Source organism: Micropterus salmoides, unplaced genomic scaffold (genome assembly GCF_014851395.1).
Source record: "Micropterus salmoides isolate LMB-PRFRI ecotype aquatic unplaced genomic scaffold, ASM1485139v1 Ms_hic_scaffold_15, whole genome shotgun sequence".
NCBI classification, from domain to species: Eukaryota; Metazoa; Chordata; class Actinopteri; order Centrarchiformes; family Centrarchidae; genus Micropterus; species Micropterus salmoides.
Window position 1 is genome coordinate 11,837,391 of NW_024040596.1, and position 20,105 is coordinate 11,857,495.

At 38.9% G+C, this 20,105-nt stretch overlaps 2 protein-coding genes and 1 long non-coding RNA gene across 5 annotated transcripts in view; 1 reads left to right on the top strand and 2 right to left on the bottom strand.

The window, feature by feature from the left end:
• abca12 (ATP-binding cassette, sub-family A (ABC1), member 12) overlaps positions 1 to 2,244 on the bottom strand; it is an 82,876-nt gene extending 80,632 nt beyond the window's left edge. For all 3 annotated transcript variants that reach the window (XM_038720308.1, XM_038720310.1, XM_038720309.1), the window contains exons 1-3: positions 2,046 to 2,244; positions 1,179 to 1,248; positions 888 to 981 (exon numbers count right to left, since the gene is read on the bottom strand). In XM_038720308.1, the coding sequence (XP_038576236.1) occupies positions 888 to 981; positions 1,179 to 1,244 (160 nt within the window). In that variant the 5' untranslated portion in view covers positions 1,245 to 1,248; positions 2,046 to 2,244. The remainder of the gene's footprint in view (positions 1 to 887; positions 982 to 1,178; positions 1,249 to 2,045) is intronic.
• A 2,913-nt stretch (positions 2,245 to 5,157) lies between these two features.
• pofut2 (protein O-fucosyltransferase 2) lies at positions 5,158 to 19,958 on the bottom strand. Its single transcript, XM_038720312.1, has 9 exons — positions 19,773 to 19,958; positions 14,209 to 14,462; positions 13,807 to 13,951; positions 13,208 to 13,318; positions 9,651 to 9,717; positions 9,297 to 9,422; positions 8,027 to 8,207; positions 7,602 to 7,725; positions 5,158 to 6,644 (listed from the first exon to the last, which is right to left on the bottom strand). The coding sequence occupies exons 1-9, from the start codon at positions 19,946 to 19,948 to the stop codon at positions 6,491 to 6,493; spliced, it is 1,338 nt and encodes a 445-aa protein (XP_038576240.1). The 5' UTR covers positions 19,949 to 19,958; the 3' UTR covers positions 5,158 to 6,490.
• Positions 15,885 to 18,291, top strand: LOC119903975. The gene is made up of 4 exons (XR_005444636.1): positions 15,885 to 16,269; positions 16,389 to 16,491; positions 16,724 to 16,864; positions 17,637 to 18,291. It is a non-coding gene; the product is annotated as an uncharacterized LOC119903975 (long non-coding RNA).
• Positions 19,959 to 20,105: the final 147 nt, after the last annotated feature.

Sequence of the window (20,105 nt, forward strand, 5' to 3'; positions counted from 1 at the left end):
ATTACTGCCCTTAGCCACTTTTGGGAATAAACCTAATTCTCTTAAAGTCGCTGTATTTTCGCTGTATTTGTGAACAAGCTGCTTTACATAATAGGCTTTCTAACTTCCACCTCTTAAGCACCTCGAAAAAAACTCTTTCCCCCCCTGTCTTTCTCTGAGTTGTTATTACAGGTGTCCTGCCGAAAAGTGATCGTCTGCCGAAAACTGATTGCCGTCTGCTGAGCTGTATTGCCCAATCTCTTTAATCACTTTCTAACAAGTGAAATAGCCTACTGCATTTTATGGGTTGTATTGGGCATTTAAAGGTATTTTAAGTGGTAAAAAGTACTAGGTGAGCTATAATCTTCTGAATGAAATCAAGTAATTTCAGGGCAGAAATAACCTTTCAGTCCATAACAAAAGGCTTCAATCATTTTCTGGCAAGTGAAATACTGCATTTTATGAGTTGTATTGGCCATTTAAAGGTATTTTAACGGTAAAAAAGAGTGGATTGGTTGGTAGGCCTACACATCAAGTAAAATAATGCAGTCATAAGGATAATTGCAAAATTGTCTTCATTTTATATCTAAATTGGCAGTAAGTCATGTTAATTAGGCTACAGCCCGTTTTCCAAATATAAACAAAGATATTACACATAGGCCTACCAAACATCACTTTTCGGCAGGACACCTGTCTTCACTGTTAGCAGGCTCATTCATGCATCAATATTCATGAGGTGTTTTGCTTCAACCATTTATGGCTGAATGTGGGCGTGTAGAGGGCAAGATGTGAGGCTAATCCACGTGTGCACATATCCCGTTTGAGTTTTCTGTATGTCTATAATGAGACACCTGGTCTCCTTTTCAAAATCCTGACAAATAGTAAGATGTGTCATCTTTTACACTTACATGCATCTTTTATTACTGGAGGGAACTGGTTTCGGGTCACAGCAAGGATGATGAAGATGATCAGAGGCCAGATGATCAGAGTCAATGACCATATCTGTAACACAATACAAAAAACAGTACAATAATCAGTTTATCAATATCCAGAATGACAGGCTACTGAAAAATGAAGTATCCAATCTGTAAAGGTGCAGTTGCAAATGTCATTTATTCCCCGCTAAAATTTAGGCTAATAGGAATCCACAGGAATCCAACATAAAACAATAGTTCCCACTGCACTTGAAAGCCACTCACCGGCTGTCTGATGATTGCCAGCCCATTCTTCCAGAGAAGAAGTTGCAGCTGCCTGAAGAAGGCCATCAGTCTAAAATAAGACACAATATTTGAAAATCATCCTTCCATCAGCTAGGCTGATTGGCTCCATTATAATGTAATTTGAAATGTAGTGTATTGTTGTTAATCCAACATGGCGGTGTAGCCTATTAGGGCCAGGTAGGCTAATACAAATGAGGGAGCTGTGGGACTGTCTGGGTTAATATTCCGAGATAAAACTCCTTTCTGAGATTTAAGTCTTATGCTACATTTAAAAAAGCGTGAATATTCTCTGAGATTAAAATGGCATCTTCCTTTTGTTCAAAGACCATGAACTAAAAAAAAACTCTTGTCATGTCCACACTGTTTCTTGTCTTGGATTACTGATAAGGGAACATTATTATTGGCATTAATTGCAGTTAAACGTGACAATATCTACACTGAAGTGCATTCAGAGGATCTGACCAAGAGGAAGAGATACCATTTAGGCTATAGAATAGATGTGGAGTCTGGGGAGACAGCCTTCTCAGTCTTGAGCCACATTGGAAGCTTATTTCTCAGGGGACAGAGTCTGCATAAGATATAACAATCTCACAGAAGTTCATTGTACCGAAACACTTGGTGTGGTGTTATAATTCCCAGTAAACAAGTAGGCCTTTAACATAAGGTAATGATTTAGGATATTAAATGCTGGGCATTGATATCTTTGCTTGTCACAAGTTGCTGAAAGTTATGTGTGACTGACAAAAAATGACTTGAATGATGATGAAAATCATATCAATAGCTTTACCATGCGCACTCGAAGCCTAATAATAAAGTAATAATGTACAAATAATCCATAGAACCTACCTGGCTGCGTCTGTCCTCTTTAATTGGTCAAATGAATAGTTATCTGACTGTTTCTCGCAGGCTTGTTGGGGTGGACATGGCGCTGGGTGGCCTCTAACACCTTTCCATCAGTCGGTTATGGGGGTGAAAAACAGAATAAATTCACGGTCAGAAACTAAAAAATCCTTCTTCGGTGACGCCGCAGTTATTGAAGCCTAAAGGATAAATGTAACATCAGCCTTCACCCTTCTGCTCCTTGTAGCGACACCCTCATGGGCGTGTTCTCAACCCAGAGTTGAGATCAGGAGCCAGAGTTGCTGTACAGGCTTCTCTGCGCTTTAATTAGAGCACTTTCCCACCCAAACCCCCATAGTCACAGTGTTTGCCCCCAGACTACTTAAATTAATTAAATCGAAAGATGAAGTAGAGCTGTACATAAAATAAAAAAAACTACTAAATATAAACACTTAAGTTATCACTATCAACACTTTAGTGTTTCCCCTGCCGCGGGAGCGCGCGTGCATTTAGCGGTGAAGACGGACCTTCGACTTCATCAAAGTGAATGAAAAATATTCCATGTGGATTGTTTAATCTACCATTATAGTATCGTTTTATTAACGAGGTTTGTGTAGAGCAAGCTAGCACTTATAAACGTTTTTATAGGCTTACGGTATGTGTTACCGAACTTCGTATTATTCATTGCACTCAATTGAGAATTTCACTCGTAAAGCAAACATTTATTTCGCGATCCTTAAAACAGACAAAGTTATTATTACAGGTGATTTTAATATTCATATGGGCGTCGACAATGGTAGCCTTAGTGCTGCTCTAATATCTCATCTCTTTATATCTTAAACCCAATCACGGTTTTAACCACACCTTGTTCTGGCTATGGCTATGCCTAATTGTCTTTCCACAGAATCCCTTTTTTATAGGAGCACTATTTAATAACTATTTAAATTCCTGTACCGGACTACACCATTTGGTGTGGAAGATTCCTAATCATTATGACAACATTCTTTATCCCCTTTGCCCTTATTCTTTACTAGACAAGATCAACCTGTTAAAAACAGGGTCGGTACCACATTCTTTAAAAATAGATGTAATGAAACCTGTTCTTAAAAAGATCTTGATCCAGAGGTTTAAGAGAACTAACCTATATCTAACCTTCCTTTTCTCTCTCTAAGATCTTTGAGAAAGCAGTCGCCAATCACTTGTGACTTTCTACATAATAAACTGATGTGCTAGTTAATTTGAGGTGACAATTACAATGATCTTCTAATTGAATCAGACAAAAGATTTGTCTTGTTAGATCTTAATGCTACATTTGACACCACTGACCATCATATCCTATTACATAGACAACATTTAACTGCCATTAAAGAAACTGCGCTAAGCTGAAGTCCTATTTATCAGATCGATCTCAGCTAGTAAATTTTAATCATGAATCCTGCATGCCTCTGAGTTAAAGTTGAGTAGAAGTATAAAGTAGCAGAAAATGGAAATAACTAAGTAAAGTACAAGTACCTCAAAATTGTACTTACAAAGTGAGTAAATGTAGGCCTACTTAGGTATTCTTCACCACTGCTAATGCACCACTGATGGTCAAATTTCAGATCTCATCTTAATTGGCCTCTCTTTAAAGCTGCAATGATCTTAAATTTACAATACCATCACGTTACTGTAAGGATTATACTTTGTGTAATATATTCTTTAATGACATGAAGTAGTCAATGAGCTGATATTACAAGTGTCTTGAGTGCTGCTTTAAAATGAATTGTATCTATGGTTCTTATTCAGGGTCATTCTGGAAACTTGAGTAGTGATTAATGGAGGGAACTATGTGATTAAATGTTACAAAAATTTTACATTGTTGTTCAATAGTAGAGCACTGATTTACAACACCAGGGAGGCATGGGTCTCCACAGGGAAAAATCACACTGACCTGATCATGTGGGAGAAAAATCTAACCAAAGCAGTGAATTCTCTAGACGCTGGACCTTTTATGACTACGTTGATAGGACAAAGACAAAATAAATCCAAGTCATACTTACAGATAAATGATAATGTAACAAACACTAGTATAAGATATAAAGAAGATTAAAAAAATAGTATAAAATTACTATCTCAGTTGCTACTTTTACACACAGCTATGCAGGCAAGAAGTCAAGATTTCAACAATTACAGACAGAAGAAAATCTGCTTTTAATGTTATTAAAGGTTGATGTGACTGAAGCTAATGTCATTCTTACACACACACCTTGTGTTTGCATAAATACAACTGTTGATACAGACAATGCTGTATGACACGCCAGTATTATACATTATGCCATGTTTTTCCTGAGAGTAAGGTCTCAGGGTTGGGCACAAGAAGGGCACAGGTGACGCTATTGTACTGTTAAGATTGAAACAACAACAAAAATGTCATCCACAAGGTAGGGCTACTGGTTTTCTATCTTGATACCGTGTCAAAGTAATTTAATCAGGTTGCAGAAGCTAATCTAGACACAGATTTTAAATAGTACTGGATTCTTAGGCTTAAACTGTACCCTTCTCAGAACCACAATGACACACAAATAAAGAATGTATTACTCCAATCACTATTATCTCGCCGCATTTAGCACACATCAGCACCCTGCAGTCAATTTAAAGTTCTACAACATGTAAAAGCACTGTAACTACTATACATGCTCAACAATACTCCCATTACTGGGAATGATCCATTTTATTGACATAGTCTGAATTTATGTGAATTCTCTAATAATCGAGTTTCTCTCTATCTCAAAACATCCAAATTTGATGGTATAAGGATTCTAAGTACATTTACACCATCATTTCTAAACTTCAGCTGTTGACTTAATCTGGTGAAAATATGAGTATATGGGTGCGTGAGCGTTGGTGCAGTAGGCACTCAAAAATCCATCCATCCATCCATCCATCGTCAACCGCTTATCCTGCGTACAGGGTCGCGGGGGGGCTGCAGCCAATCCCAGCTGACATTGAGCAAAAGGGGGGGTACACCCTGGACAGGTTGCCAGTCCATCGCAGGGCCACACATAGACAAACAACCACTCATGCTCACACCTAAGGACAATTTTAGGGCAAAACAGCAAATAAACTTCATTTTCACACATCGGTTTTCTGCCATGTTTAATCTCTGCTAAAAACTTTTATCCAACACCAAAATTACACATCTACTGCTGTACAAACCAAGTCATGAGACAATGCATATGTGTGTGCATCCTCAGGAATGGGAAAAAATAGGGCGTGTTGTTGTAAGAAAACAGCTTCATGACAGACAAGTGTTGGTAAGACACAGTGGCTCCTTTGTGGCATTTCAGTTCATTTCAATAGTAGCAGTAACACTATAATGATGAATCATTTGAAAATAAAATTTGTCATGTTGTTTCTTACTTTTCCAACATAAGTAATATGGTAGTGCAATCCCATGTAACAAATACTAATACTGGCACTATATATGAAATGAAAGTTTTTCACACAAACACTGAAATACGATGGAAGCAGAAGAAAAACACACCTCTTAACAATTCATCAACTGGGAATTTTTAGGTTCTATTTTAAAAGGTGCCCTGTGGAATTATTAACCACTTGAAGCGCTTTAGAGCAGTGCTTATGTTCGAGGTTCCCCGTTGTGTTTGGCTTCCTTGCCATGGTACAAGTACATATATGTATGTGCACTATAGTGCGGCGCCAGTTCAATGCTAATCCAATGATAAACAGTTGGTGGAAGTAACGCATTAAAAAATGAGGCTATGTGCTAAAGGCAGTGAAGAAGAAGACATTGCAAGTTTCAAAGTACTTCAAAAAAAAAACATTTAGCAAAATGCATCCAACGTTGTTTGTTACACAATGCTTTTTGGTAAGATACACTGAATGCAAATACTTCTTTACTTAACTCAACAGGGTGTCTTTAATTAGAAATGCATAATCTTCATACTATGTTTGTGATCCCTGAATGCTCTTATGTGGTGCTATTTGTGAAAAAACAAATAGTAAATTTTAAAAATAGAATAGTTAAAGTTTAGATACTCAACATCTTTGAATCTCACAAAATATTAAACTGAGAATACTTCCACACAACACTGTCTGTTGCAGTCACTATAAGACACTTTTCCTCACCAGGGGTGCTGGTGTTAGTAATAAATATCAGAAATTATGTGAAATACCAGGCCGTCATGAAGGATCCACATTTAACATATAACTTACAAAATATTTGCAGATTTAGTTGTTGAATGCAACGGTAATACATGTTTGGCAGCCCAATCTTGGCCTTTTGAGCATAATGTTCAGTCACAGTGGTCACTATAGACCTGATTGCACAACTCTGAAACCATAAAAGTAAAAAATACACCAAAGAACAGTTAAAATATCCTGTATATTCCATACAAACACATCTAACTTTTAACACTGCTGTTGGCACTTGTGTGTCAAGAAAGTCAATATCATCAATACACTATTTTCCAGTGTGTGGGCTGTTCACATTGTTTTTCGGAGTCCCCACAGAAACGATTGTATGTAGTTTTGGGGTCAAAGCCCAGGATCTCCCTCTCTTCATGGATTCGGAAAGAGAAGGTGGACACTGATGTTCCTATGAAGAATCTGAAAAAAAATGCACAAACAAAAGGGGACAGTGATGCAGGAGATTTACACCATGGAAAGTTACATGAGCATGAGACACACATGTAAGAGCAGCAACACCCTGACTAGTTTTTCAGGTTTCCTTCCTGTTACAATGCTGCTAAAATATCTAAATTATGCAGCATTAAAAATACAAACTGGCATTAACTTGTTAGTCCTCAATTAGGACCTTTTGGAAAATGTTACATAAGTACAATGCCTTCAAAAAAACACTCACTCTTACAGTGAGGTCAATTTTTAGTTAAAGTTTTTTTAATAGTCAACGCACATTGATTACATGCAAAATGTAGTGTGATGTAATATATCCGTACGAAGTGCACGCCTGCTTACTTCCTGTCAGCTCTACCGTAATGTTAGTTTCACTGCCAATGTCTTTAAAGTACTGCTTCATCCTTATTTCAGCCTCTTTTCACAGTATAGTATCTACTGTTCATTTCTGTATAGTGTTTTAGTGCTTGCTACACACCCTGGACCTGGTGATCTCTTTTCTGATGTTGACTGCCCATTCTGCCCTTATCTCAGTGTTAGTTGGAAAGGATTGAAAGCTCACAGAGGAGAACTAAGCTGATTAAGAGCAAAGAGGGACTGAGCAAAACTCCGTTGAGCTGACGGCCCTCCTCATAAGCTTGACGCTGCTTTTCTTCATTTTAGCTATGCTAGCTGACAGGCTAAACAGCTGGCTTTGTAAAACACTGAGTTGAAAATAATTAGCAATATGTACAAATCTAACTGTGAAAAAGATGAAACAGTACTGTCAATAAGGAGATCGGCGGTGAAGCTAACATTACTGTAGAGCTAACAGAAAGTAAGCAGAAGTGCAGTTTGTAAAACAGATACGTCACACTGCAATTAAAGTAGTCAATATTCCAAAATATTTACAAAACATTTACAGTAACAAAACCATTTAAACTAATTTACCTTGCATGAGCACATATCCACTGGTCAATGATGGCCACCCCTCCATCTTTAAGGAGCTCCAGGTCCTCTATGGACGGCTCAAAGCGCACCATGTCTGGCAACAACCTTTTCAGCTCCCTCAGTTCTTCAAGGTTACATAGATTACACAGGTTTATAAAAACAATAAAACATGTATAGTGTAATACTATTCTTATCTTATTGCGTCAAAGCTGTTTGAAATGGTTTTAGAACAGAATTTAGATTTCATCACACAATATATTGGTCTTTTAAATTAGTTATAGTTGTATTGACCTTCAAAACACAATTTCATAAGCTGCAAAATACTGATGCACTTGTGTCAATATTACAAATTTCTCCTTACCCATCGCTCATTTAAATGTACAATAAATTGTAAATCATCTCTGAATGTACTGTTGTGTCATCACCTTCCCCATCGGCATCTGTCGCTACAAACACGTGGTCGAGTTTGTGCTTCTTCATTAAGCTCCGCACTTTTTTGGCTGCCCCCTTAAGGCTGGGTACATCCTCTCTGTGACCCCAGACAAAGTCCTTCCTGCGCAGGTGGACTCCCAGATATGAACCACCTTTAGCTGAGCCCAGCTTGGCCTGAGGAGGAAATAAAGAAACAAACAGACCACTGTTGCTTGAAACTTAAAATGTGATCAGCAAAAGGCTAAAATGAATAGCTGTTTTTAGAATTAAGTGATCAGAATGTCAATCTAGTTTTGTACAGTGCTGTGAGTCTAATGTAATCTACTCTATAAAAGATTTAAAGGTTCAGTGTGTAAGATTTCTGAGAGATTTATTGACAGAAATGCAATATAAGATCCATAATTATGTTTTAGGTGGTGTATAATGACCTTATATAATAAACCGTTATGTTTTTTTTACCTTAGAATGAGCCATTTATATCTACATAACCGCGGGTCCCCCGTCCATGGACGTCGCCACGTTGCATCATCATGTTTCTACAGTAGCTGAACACGGACAGATGTTTTGTCATGCATTCGTCTTGTTTTACTTCTGGTAGAATTCAGGCAGTGTAGACAGTCATCACTATGTTGAATACGTATGTTAGAAGAAGTAGTAGTAGTAGTATTGACACAGACTTTGGATAGCTCAGTTGGTAAAGCGCAGGACTTGCACCCCAAGGGTTGGGTGTTTGATCCCACCTTGGGGCAACTTTTTTTTTCTTCCTCTGTTGAACAAATGGACTCTGCAGCGATGTGGTGCAGTGTTTGTGTTTGATCAGCTTCCATCAACCTACGGACACTTTTTAATTTCTCTGTATCTCCAGTCAGCGGAATCACATTTTCTGACGGCTCTTTCAAGGGTGTCAAGCTGGCTACTCTCTTTGTCTCAGAAGAGATACCTTTTTGCTGTGTCAGACACTGTAGCTGTCCTACGCACTTTGAAAGGGTAGGGGACAGTAGTAGACTGAACCGATGGTGGCAATTCACAACCCTCACCACTACATACGATTATATCTTACCCACTGAACCTTTAAAAAACTAAAACAATCAACAGATGCAGACTCAAACAGCATGTACATACACAGATGATTAAAAGAGTATTGTGAAGGTGTGAAAGTTTTATAGATAACAGCTTTTACATGAACCAAAAAAAGTGTTCTATGCCACAGTGAACATTGACAGCAAACATGTATAGAGGAGAGGATTTGACTAACTAACTCACTTTCATGCGAGTCCAATCCTCACTGTAAATGGTATGGTCTCTGTCATCTGTAGAGTTCAGGTACTTTGCTCGGAAGTCATCTGCTATGAGACGAAGGTGCTTGGCAAAAACCATGCTGCGCCGAGTCTACATCAAACACAGACAAACACAGAGACTCCCCCATCAGGTTTACTTTCAAGATAGTGTGCCTTAAACACACGTCTTAAAAATACCCCGCAATAACTGAATTCCATGTTTCTTTCAGTGAGAAAAACAGTTAGCAAAGTTACATGTTAATGTGGTTAAAAATATGTCATCTAATACCCAACATCACCAACATTACTAACAAGGGTACGGTATTAGCCTATTACTTACGTCCCAGTAATCCTTCCCAGCATAGTGATCATGGAGGAGTGTCTCTGCTCGGTCAAGCATAACTGATCTGCAAAATAGCAGTATACAACCAAGTTTATCCGTGTCGTTGTCGTGAAGATCCGAGAGAACCAACTGTAAGTAATACCGTAATAAAATAACAATGAAGTCACATCTTTCAGCTATTTACAAATCAGGGCTGCGACTAACAATTATTTTCATTCTCGATTAATTGGCCGATCATTTTTATAGTATATGTTAGTCTATAAAATGTTGAAGAATTGTGAAAAATGCTCATCGCAATGTCCCAGGGTCCGAGCATGATGTCTGCAAATTGCTTCTTTTGTCCAACCAACAGTATAAAACCCAAAGACTCTTCATTGGTTATCACAAACAGACAAAGAAAAGCAACAAATCCTTACATTTAAGAAGCTGGAACCAGCAAATGTTTGACATTTTTGCTGGAAAAAAATGACGACTAATCGATTACAAAATAGTTGACTTACAAGAATCAAAGACTCCACTTTCCCATAGACACATATGATCACTTTTAAGTCTAGACAGGGTCATCTTGGTAATTTGTCGGCTTTTATCTAGTTAGTTAGCTAGCTACACTAGTCATCTAATGGTAACAACGGGATTAGTAATGTTTAATAGTGCCAAATTAAATTCAACTTATTTCCTGAAATAGTTGTGCTACTTGTCCTTGGTTACATGAACATTCACTTAGACAATTCAAACTCAGCAGACTTCCTGTCTCTGATTCAGTCCTTTGATCTAACACGGGTTCTCAGCCCCCCAATCCACAAAGCTGGCAAGGTGCTTGACCTCGTTCTTATCCGAAATTGTGCCACAGAGTGCCTAACAGTCACACCTCTACATGTGTCTGACCACTATTTCATTCAGTTCACGATTTGCCTACAGGAAAAGCCCATTCTTCCAACACCATTGGTTTCACACCTTTGCCTCAGTTGTAGCTTCCGCTCTACCAAGACATTTTCCTCACTTGAGGTCAATGATGCCACACAGTCTCTGTGCTCTACACTAAGCTCGTGCCTGGATAGCCTGTGTCCTCTATCCACCAAGCCTGCTCGCCCAAACCAGCCCCACCCGTGGCTAACTGATACCATCCGTGGGCTCCGTACTGATCTCAGAGCGGCTGAAAGAAAATGGCGAAAAACCAAAGACCCCGCCAACCTTAAGGGCTACCAATTGCTCCTATCCTCCTTCTCAACAAGCATCAGTGCTGCCAAAACTGCGTTTTATAATGACAGAATAAGCAGTGCCACTGACTCAAGGAAATTATTTTCCACTTTTAAAGCGCTACTAAATCCTCCTCCACCTCCACCACCCACAAACTTGTCTGCTGATACATTTGCTGCCTTCTTCACAGGCAAAGTGGAGGCTATAACTAGCCAATTCTTTGAAACACTCAAACTCAACCATTGTAGCAGTCCTACTACATCTTTTCCTCTGCCCTTCCAGGTCAGTGGTTGTTCACTCAAGTATCAGAACTCTTGACCCGTAGCCGTCCAAGTACATGCCCACTGGACCCGATTCCTACGAATCTCCTCCAAGCCATATCTCCTACTGTGGTCCCGACAATCACTCGTGATAAATACTTCTCTGGCTTCAGGAACCTTCCTGACCACTTTCAAAAGGGTGGCAAGGACAATTATCCTCCTCCCACTGCCTCTCCAGAGGGGTTCCCCAAGGCTCAGTGCTTGGGCCCCTTCTCTTCTCAATTTACACCACCTCACTGGGGCCGATCATTCGCTCGCACGGCTTCTCTTACCACTGCTACGCAGACGACACGCAACTCTACCTATCCTTCCCGCCAGACGATCCCACTGTCTCGGCGCGGATCACAGACTGTCTATCAGACATATCTGCATGGATGAAGGCTTGCCACCTTCAACTAAACCTCTCTAAGACTGAACTCTTGGTCATTCCAGCCAAGCAATCTATCCACCATAACATCAAACTATAAATTGACTCCGCAACCATCACTCCAACCAAGGTGGTGAGAAAATTGGTGATGATTGATGACCAGCTGTCCTTTTCAGACCATGTTGCTACTGTCTCTCGGTCATGCCGCTTTTCTCTATACAACATAAGGAAAATCAGGCCCTACCTCACTAAGAAAGCCACCCAGCTTCTGGTACAGGCCATGGTTATCTCTCGCATCGACTATTGCAATGCCCTCCCTAGCAGGTCTCCCAGCTTGTGTGGTGAAACCCTTACAAATGGTTCAGAACGCAGCAGCGCGTCTGGTTTTTGATCAGCCCAAAAGCACTCATGTCACTAATGCTTGCATACAGAGTGACTACTGGGTCTGCACCCATCTACATAAACTCCATAATACAAACTTACGTTACTTCTCGGACGCTACGCTCCTCCAACGAACGCCACCTGGCTCTGCCATCCCTTCACACAAAGCAATCCCAGTCCCGGCTATTCTCATCTGTGACACCACAATGGTGGAACGAGCTACCACATGCCATCAGAGCAGGGGCGTCCCTTTCTAACTTCAAGAAGCTCTTGAAAACTCATCTCTTCCGAGAACACTTCGTCTTATAACACCTCTAACTCCTAACCTCTAACATGCACTTCCTGTGCTCTTCTTCTTCTATCCCCTACAATGATCTTGTATTGATTGCACTTTTTGTTAACTCTTACTTCCTTCCCTAGGTACTTACCCCATTGATGTGATATGTACTGTGAGCTCTTACTAGTATTTATTGCTGCTCTTACTAGTATGTATTGTCAGTTGTAGATCTGTAGTTGATGCTCTGTTGATGCTTGTATGTTGTTCCTCAAATGTAAGTCGCTTTGGATAAAAGCGCCTGCCAAATGAGTAAATGTAATGTAATGTAGTTAAAAACAACGAATAACCCGCGCTGGCCAAACTTCTTTGATTGTGGGCCATATACAGAAAAACATCCACGATTCAGAAATTTTCAGCATTCACTTGCTATCTTGCTTGTCTTTTGGTTCCGCTATGTTTAATCAACTGAGGTAAATGTTTTCATTGATTAGTAATCCATCATTGTAGTAGTAGTAGTTCAAAATGTCAGCGCCTCTAGTGTTTAAAGTAGGATGTGCAATCTACATACAGTGCAATTTATTAAAAACAAGCTCAAGCATCCTCTAGTTTATGTGTTAGTGCATGCACAGTGTCATAAATGTAATTTTCGGGGTCATCATCAGCAATGGTCTGGTAAATTGTTCACAACACATACCGTCTTATGCCTTTACCAGCACACTTAATGTGCTGTACATTGTTTATTGTAATGTCTTTCAAACTATTTTCAGTGCTGCTTTAGGAGTAGAATTAGTTATCAGGTTGAATCAAACATGATTGGCAAAAGGGATATGTTTTGATAATATTAATCAAGCTCAATAGAACTGAATACAACCCCAAATTCAAAAATAATAATATTAATTTATCAGCCAGAGACACATTTTATGGACATTGGTGCTTAACTAACACACACACTATGTATGTAGTGAAGTGTAGTGAGTGCATTTTATATCATCATGTTGTTCTGTAGACTCACGTCACTGTGATGTTTTTCTGTAGAACTGGGGCCATGATGGAGGCATGGCCTTGGGCTGATATACATGTTACATTTCGAGCTCTCGTCTCCTCGTAGCCCCAAAACCATCCCCTTGGAAACACACACAAACAAGATAAATGATACAGTTGGTGATGAATGGATAGAAGAGGGATAGGTGAGCAGGAAGGCAGAGATGGATAACATTAATACAGAAATACTGTTAATGTGATCCATCACTGTCTAAAGTGAGTATTAATTTTCTTTGGCACACGTAGGAACAATAAACAAAGGGCATGACAGAACAAGTCTGGTCACCCCTGGATTAAGAAAACATCTTTGTCATGACAACAATGACAAAAACTTTAGTCAAGGGTAAATAATATATCTGTCAGGATAAAAACCCAGTCTCTGGTGTCAAACTATTTATAACCGCAACCACCACGTAAACGCCACACACCCTTACGTTTCAATGTGATTTAACATTGTTACACATTATATAGCATTGCTACTTAGTTGTATACAAGTAGAAATTGAAAGGTATACCTTTTTAGGTGTTGTGTTTTAAATTGCTGTGGGCTTTGTGCACCGTGTTCCTTTACCTGTAGTAGCCCTGTTTATCTTTGGAGAACATCAGCTTCTCAATGCATGGCCGCATATCAACTTTTTCCTCCCATTTCCCATCAGTCCATCCCTCAGCGTAGTTTTGCAGTACCAGAACCTGGTCTATGAATGGGCCTCCATTCTCTAGACCCAAGGGAGGAACAAAACACACTCGCTGGTGTTTGCCTTTCACACACACTTAGAAGAAAGCTAAGCAGCACCCTGTTTAAACAGCTGATTAAACAGTTGTGGCTGTGCATTGTGAAAAAGAACCATTAGTGCTTATTAGAGCAGAAAAGGCTTTAACAATGCCAATGTATTTATAAAGCATTTATCAATAATGTGCTTTCAATAGGTTCACACACCAGAAAAATCAAAATATTTCAGAAAATGTAACTCACCTGCGATAAATTCCTCATACTCAATGACAGGCACATTGGCCTGCAGGCTAGTGAGGCTGAAGAACTCGCCCCACGGGATGCGGATCTGATGGATGTTGGGGCTCTGCCAGTGGTAGAGGCGACCCCATGGGGGAAGCACCAATACCCAGTCATCCCCCTCCTTCCTCAAAGTCTTCACCAAGGAGGCCATGCGGATATAGACATCTCTCCGCAGATTGAAACCCTCTGGGGGGTTTACGTCATACAAAAGGTACCTGAGATGACAAGAGAGGACATGAGATCTAGGAGTTTGAAAAAGCTTTGTTTAAAAAAGGCTGCAGTTTACAATACATCAAACCTTCCACATTCAGTAATAAAGCAATTTTGATTTAAAAAGTCAAACATCATCTGTACACACTCAAAAATGGAGGTACGAGACAAGAACATTTCTGTACTTACAGGTACACTTTTCAAGAATGTTCCCTCAAAGGTACAATATTGATCTTAAAGAGACCAGAAGTGCACCTTTTGACTACAGAAAGGGTACAAAGTGATTTAAAACAAAAATAAGAACAAATCTGTACCCTTTCTGTCTGTCAAAGGACATTTGCAATGCAGCCATGAAAAACGTTTGTAGCTCATTTGCTACTTCCAAAGTTGGCACCTACACATGAGAAAAACACAAACTCTTCATTTCCAGGAACCTTTATGCATTATTGTTGGCAAACCTTTTTGGCCTCCAGATACCCTTGGTGTTAGCAAAAAGTAAAGATTTAATGCTACAGTCTATGCTATCAAGTGATTGGGACATTCACATGTCACTCAGGGGTTGCATGTAAACTGTTAGCTCTGGCTGCGGTCTATATAGCTGCGGTTAGCTAGCTAAATTGGTGACACTGACAGTGCAGTCCAACCATTTATTTTTTATACAGTCAATGCGTGGTAGTCTAAATCTAACAATCTAAGCAAAATATTATAGTAATATAGTAGTATTAAAGTAAAATTATATTATTATTATATTGGTTTTATATGGTTGGGTTTTTTTCCCCAAGTGGATCAAAGAAAAAATCTGATATGACCACAGTCTAACGTTGTGACCGACATGCTTTACATGTATGTGTATGCTGTGAGAATCATCATCAACAAGCTAAGCCAATCAGAGGCAGAGTAGGGCGGGACATGCCTCTGACGTATTCACTCCCCCGCCCCGACAGAGTTAACGGTCAGTGTGCCGCTCAAACTCCGAGCGGGACCGAAGATGTCAAGCTTATTTACAGCTACTAGCAATGTCACTGGGTCTGTCGACTAAGGCGCTACTACAAAAGCTGGTGGTGGAAGGAGGCATTGAAATTCCGGAGGAGGCGGCTCAGAAATGTAGAGGTAAGTGGAATGTGAATTTCACATTAATTGTAATTTACTGTACTGGTAACCATAGATCCGAACTTAGCTAGCTAATATCTGAAGAGCTATGTTAGCCTGGGTATCTACAGCCAATGTTCAGCATTGCATGTCCTTAGATAGCTTGCTAAGTTTGTTCTGATATTATAACGAGCACTTTGATGCTGTGACTGGTGGTGACTTAGCAGTAGCTGGGCAGAAATTGACATGGCTAACTGATTGGTACAAATAAAGCAGAGTCTTAATGTGCATGGCTGCTTTCTTCAGTTCAGAAGTTTTCCAGTTTGAATAATGCTGTTAACCAATATCATGTGGTAAATATCTGAACTTTACAGCAGCTTCTCTGTCAAGGGGTTTTCAATTAAAGATTTTAAGATTTTTTTTTGTTCTGTTCTTAACCCAATCCATTAATTGTGTCAGTCATTCTCTGTAGTAATCATGATTTGTATGTCCAAAGTGTCGGTGCTTCTGTGTATTTAATGGATTTTTTATTTACATTTCAGACGATGACGTAGATGGCGAGAGAGTGGATTGCATACCCACAGAGAGTATGATCGGGTATCTCTGACAAGTCTGACCAAAAGCTGTTAAAGTTCAGACTTCACACTCTGCTACAAGGAGGTCACCCTTAATTTGGAAGCAGTCAAGACAGAACAACAAACATGTGTCCCATACAAACCAGAGGTAAGAATGTAATAAATGCACCACTCTTTCACCTTTTCTTTGTTGCATAGATTGACCTAATCTGCATCAATGTGGTGGCAAATTAGCTAAGATAAAGTGATTCTTCTGCTGTTTTGCAGGTGGGAACCTACTTGACACAGACTGCCTTGCAGAACCGGTCCAAAAGGAACAACAGTACCGCAACAACATAATGAGGAGTCTATATGAAATGCAGTGTACAATGTAAGTGTTACTGTTCAAATATAACAAATGTTCAGGCTTTGAGAAAATAATTTGTTTATTCTCAGTGGTAACAACCAGTAAAGAATGGACGACTGAAAGCATGTCAAAAGCAATATTAACTTTTGACCTGCAATCCTGAAGTACTCACTGGTCTTAACTTGTATAATAAGGGTTTTTCAGTACTGCAAATAAAATTTATTTATTTCCCATATTTTTCTGTTTTATATCTCAGTTGTGCGATGAGGTCGATGCTATGCAACCCTTTGCAGTCAACAATTGCCACCGCTTCAGTGAAAACTTCACATTTGGATTTGTCACTGAAAAAAACCCACATGGATGAAAGAGAATCCCGTGGCTGAGGATATTATTACAGGTACTGATTTTAACACATACATTACAAATGAGGATGGGGATCGTTAATTTTTATTGATTATAGATGACATTATTGAGACTGCTTAACAATCTCAGTCTCTCGATACACTATCGATAGTTCCTATTATTTATTGACTGTTTTTTGGTCAGACCAGACCCAACGGGCAGAGGTAGGTATGACTTGCGATAAATAAAACAAATATTGAAGTGTGCATTTAAACTTCCTGGTTGTTCTTAAATTAATTATAGGATTAGAATTTAATATTTTAAATACAACTGTTTCTAGAGCAGCAACATTAATGTTTACAACATCAAGTCACAACATAAAAAATATGACACCCCAATACTGAGTGACGTTTAGAAAGAATGAAATGAGATGTTACGTTTTTTAATTTAATTGCATCCACATTCTTCCACATCTTGGATTTTATGTTAATAAGTGATGGCTTGTGTAAGCTTTGTCTTCAAATTAGGCACCATTTTCGCTCAATTATCTACATCATTGATACCGCCTTGCGGTCAGTGTCAGACATCATGTGTTGTGATTTGATACTATTCTACTAATTTGAATGTCTATTCCAATGTAAAACCTGAATGTGAAATTGTTTGTTCCATGCATTTGCAAATGTAGGAACGTGTCGGTCACAAATAAGCAAGGCACCCTTAAAATTGTACCATCTTTATGACCTAGGAATGTTATTTTGGATTACTGTGCCCCCCTTACCACATCCATTTTGTTATGAATGCTAAAATGTTTTTTTTCTCTTATGTAGAATGATCCCCTAACTCCCATCCAATCATTCAACTGAAAGACCACGACTGGAAAACTGCCCTCTACAGACATTGCAGTGTTTTCAAATTGGAAGGAATTGAAGTTTTTCCTGCACTTCAGTGGATGCCTCATCCAGTTTATCACAGCCTTCTGCTTCGTCTTCAACATGACATATCCTACAAACTTTCAAAAGACCCTGAACTTTCTCCGAAGACACATCATGGACTTTATGGAAGATTGAGACAAACCCCTGCTGGTAACTGTAACTCGAGGCATTAACCTTCTTTACTGAAAATGCATGGACTGCATTACTGTTTGAAATGTTCAAAGAGGACCTTTGCTCTGAGGCAAGTGATTCAACACACTGGACTTGTACATGCCCACGAACCTTTCTTTTCGGTGGCATGTTTATTGAAACCACAAAGACAATATTTCTAATTGCTGGGAAAAAAACCCAGAAGAACCTTTCAAATAACTAGTATAACTTACCCACACCTGGTATTTTAAAGATGTGCAGTTTCAGGATACAGTACTTCAGCGTATGTCATCTTTATCTGGTAATGGTGTCAAAGGATGTTTTTGTTGTAGGTAATGTACACCCTGAAGCCATCTCTTTATTGAAAATTAATCACAATCTGAACATTGAGACTTTTTTGTGTGTTGGGGTGTTGTGTAGGAAACTTGTCATCAATTGGACTCCAATCCACCATCAGGCTCTAGACACATTTAGTTGATGGTAGATTCATTGAGGTATTTCTGTCTAAATATTATCTGCCAAAATATATTTTTTTACTTTTTGTCTAAATATGCTTATACTGTTTTGATGATGCATAGTGTACATGCAGACGTGGGACAAATCAAAGTATCTTTTGTTCTATGTGTTCTGTAGTTTCAGAGTAGGTATAGTTTCATATTTTTTGTAAAACTATCTGCAATGAATTAACTTTGTATTACCACAAATACATGTCATGTTCATCTGGAAAATCACATTTTCACTGACATCAATAAACAGTCAAAGTATAATTGTGTGGAGAATTATGGTACATTTTTGTCTCCTTAAAGTCCAGAATAGCTTGTCGCAGGGGTGGTACCCTTAATGGGACATTTTAGTACCCTTTTAATTGGTACATTATTGTACTATAGTTTAAAAGGTACGTTTATGTCTTGCAGGGTACACAATTGTACCAATTTCATAAGGTACAAAAATGTACCGGCACTAAAGGGTACACAATTGTCCCTCAAAAGGGTACCTCCCCTGCGACAAGCATTTGTACCCTTTTAAGTACACACCCGTACTTCTATTTCTGAGTGTGTACAACAAAAGCAGGGTTATATTAATCATACTGCAGCTAACACCTTATCAATTATGTTTACACCGACAGGTAGCCATAATTAATTTTCTCTTAATATCTTATGGTTTAAGTATATATTGGCAGTTTAAGTAGTCTAGCGTCATACAACCTTATGTCAACAAACCTCAAAATCATCCATTGTGGTATCAGTCATAATTATGTGACACATAACATTATATCACATCCTCTAACCAACATTAAGTTAACTTAAATTTAAACACGAATTTATCCACTGTTTCCAAATAGCTACAATATTCAGTTTAATCAAATAACCCCCCTTTACAAAAACGTAGATAATGTTAAGTCACACAGTCCTGACCTAATGAGCCCCGATTTTCAGTCAGTTAACTTAACGTTACAGTTAACTTTACGTAAGCAAGGAAGAGATTAACGTTACTATCAAGTGCTACTTAATGAACCATTTATACGCCGAAAATCACTACAACATAACAGTGTTTTGTAAATTGTATTGGGGGATATGTCTACAAAGAGTTTATGGTTGTAATGCCCAAGAAGTCATTAAACGGACAACTTTCCGAATGGGGTTCAGGTACACTTTTAGCTAACGTTAACGTACCTCTCATCAAGACTGCAGACTTATCAACCCAAGCGGTCAAGTCTGGCAAACGGAATAGAAATACAACCTTAAAAGTGGAACCTGAAGCTGTAGTTACCGTACATCTAAACATTACCGTTATAGTTTAAGAACAACAAATAACTGTAACTAATCATACGTTAGCATAGAGTAGCTAGCTAACAGTAACTTAACATGTCAGTAAACTCACCGTAGATCCCTAGCGGCAGCGATGGGTACAGAAGCCGTGTGGCTTGCACTGAACACATTGTCAGTGTTCACTGTTTTAAATACTGCAAAAGCGACGACAATTGACAAACAGAATGAAGTAAAAGAATAGATTGAAAAAATGAATACCACTGGTATATGCACTGCTCTGTGCGCCATATTTCCTCAGAGCCACGCACTTCCGGAAAGGTGAAAAGCGTCTCTACAGTTGCCGAGCAACCATTAATGACATTAGTAGCGAATTTAAATTAATATAAAATCTTAAATTAATTAAAGAAATGTTATACTTATTACCATATTTGAGTCAATAAAACAT

What these genes read in the sequence shown, in the direction of transcription:
- pofut2 (XM_038720312.1), bottom strand. Translation starts at nt 19,948, where the DNA reads ATGGCGCACAGAGCAGTGCATATACCAGTGGTATTCATTTTTTCAATC. An exon ending in GTATGAGGAATTTATCGCAG is followed by an intron (nt 13,952 to 14,208) that starts GTGAGTTACATT and finishes CCTTGGGTCTAG; the next exon opens with AGAATGGAGGCCCATTCATA. An exon ending in CTGGGAAGGATTACTGGGAC is followed by an intron (nt 9,423 to 9,650) that starts GTAAGTAATAGG and finishes TGTTTGATGTAG; the next exon opens with ACTCGGCGCAGCATGGTTTT.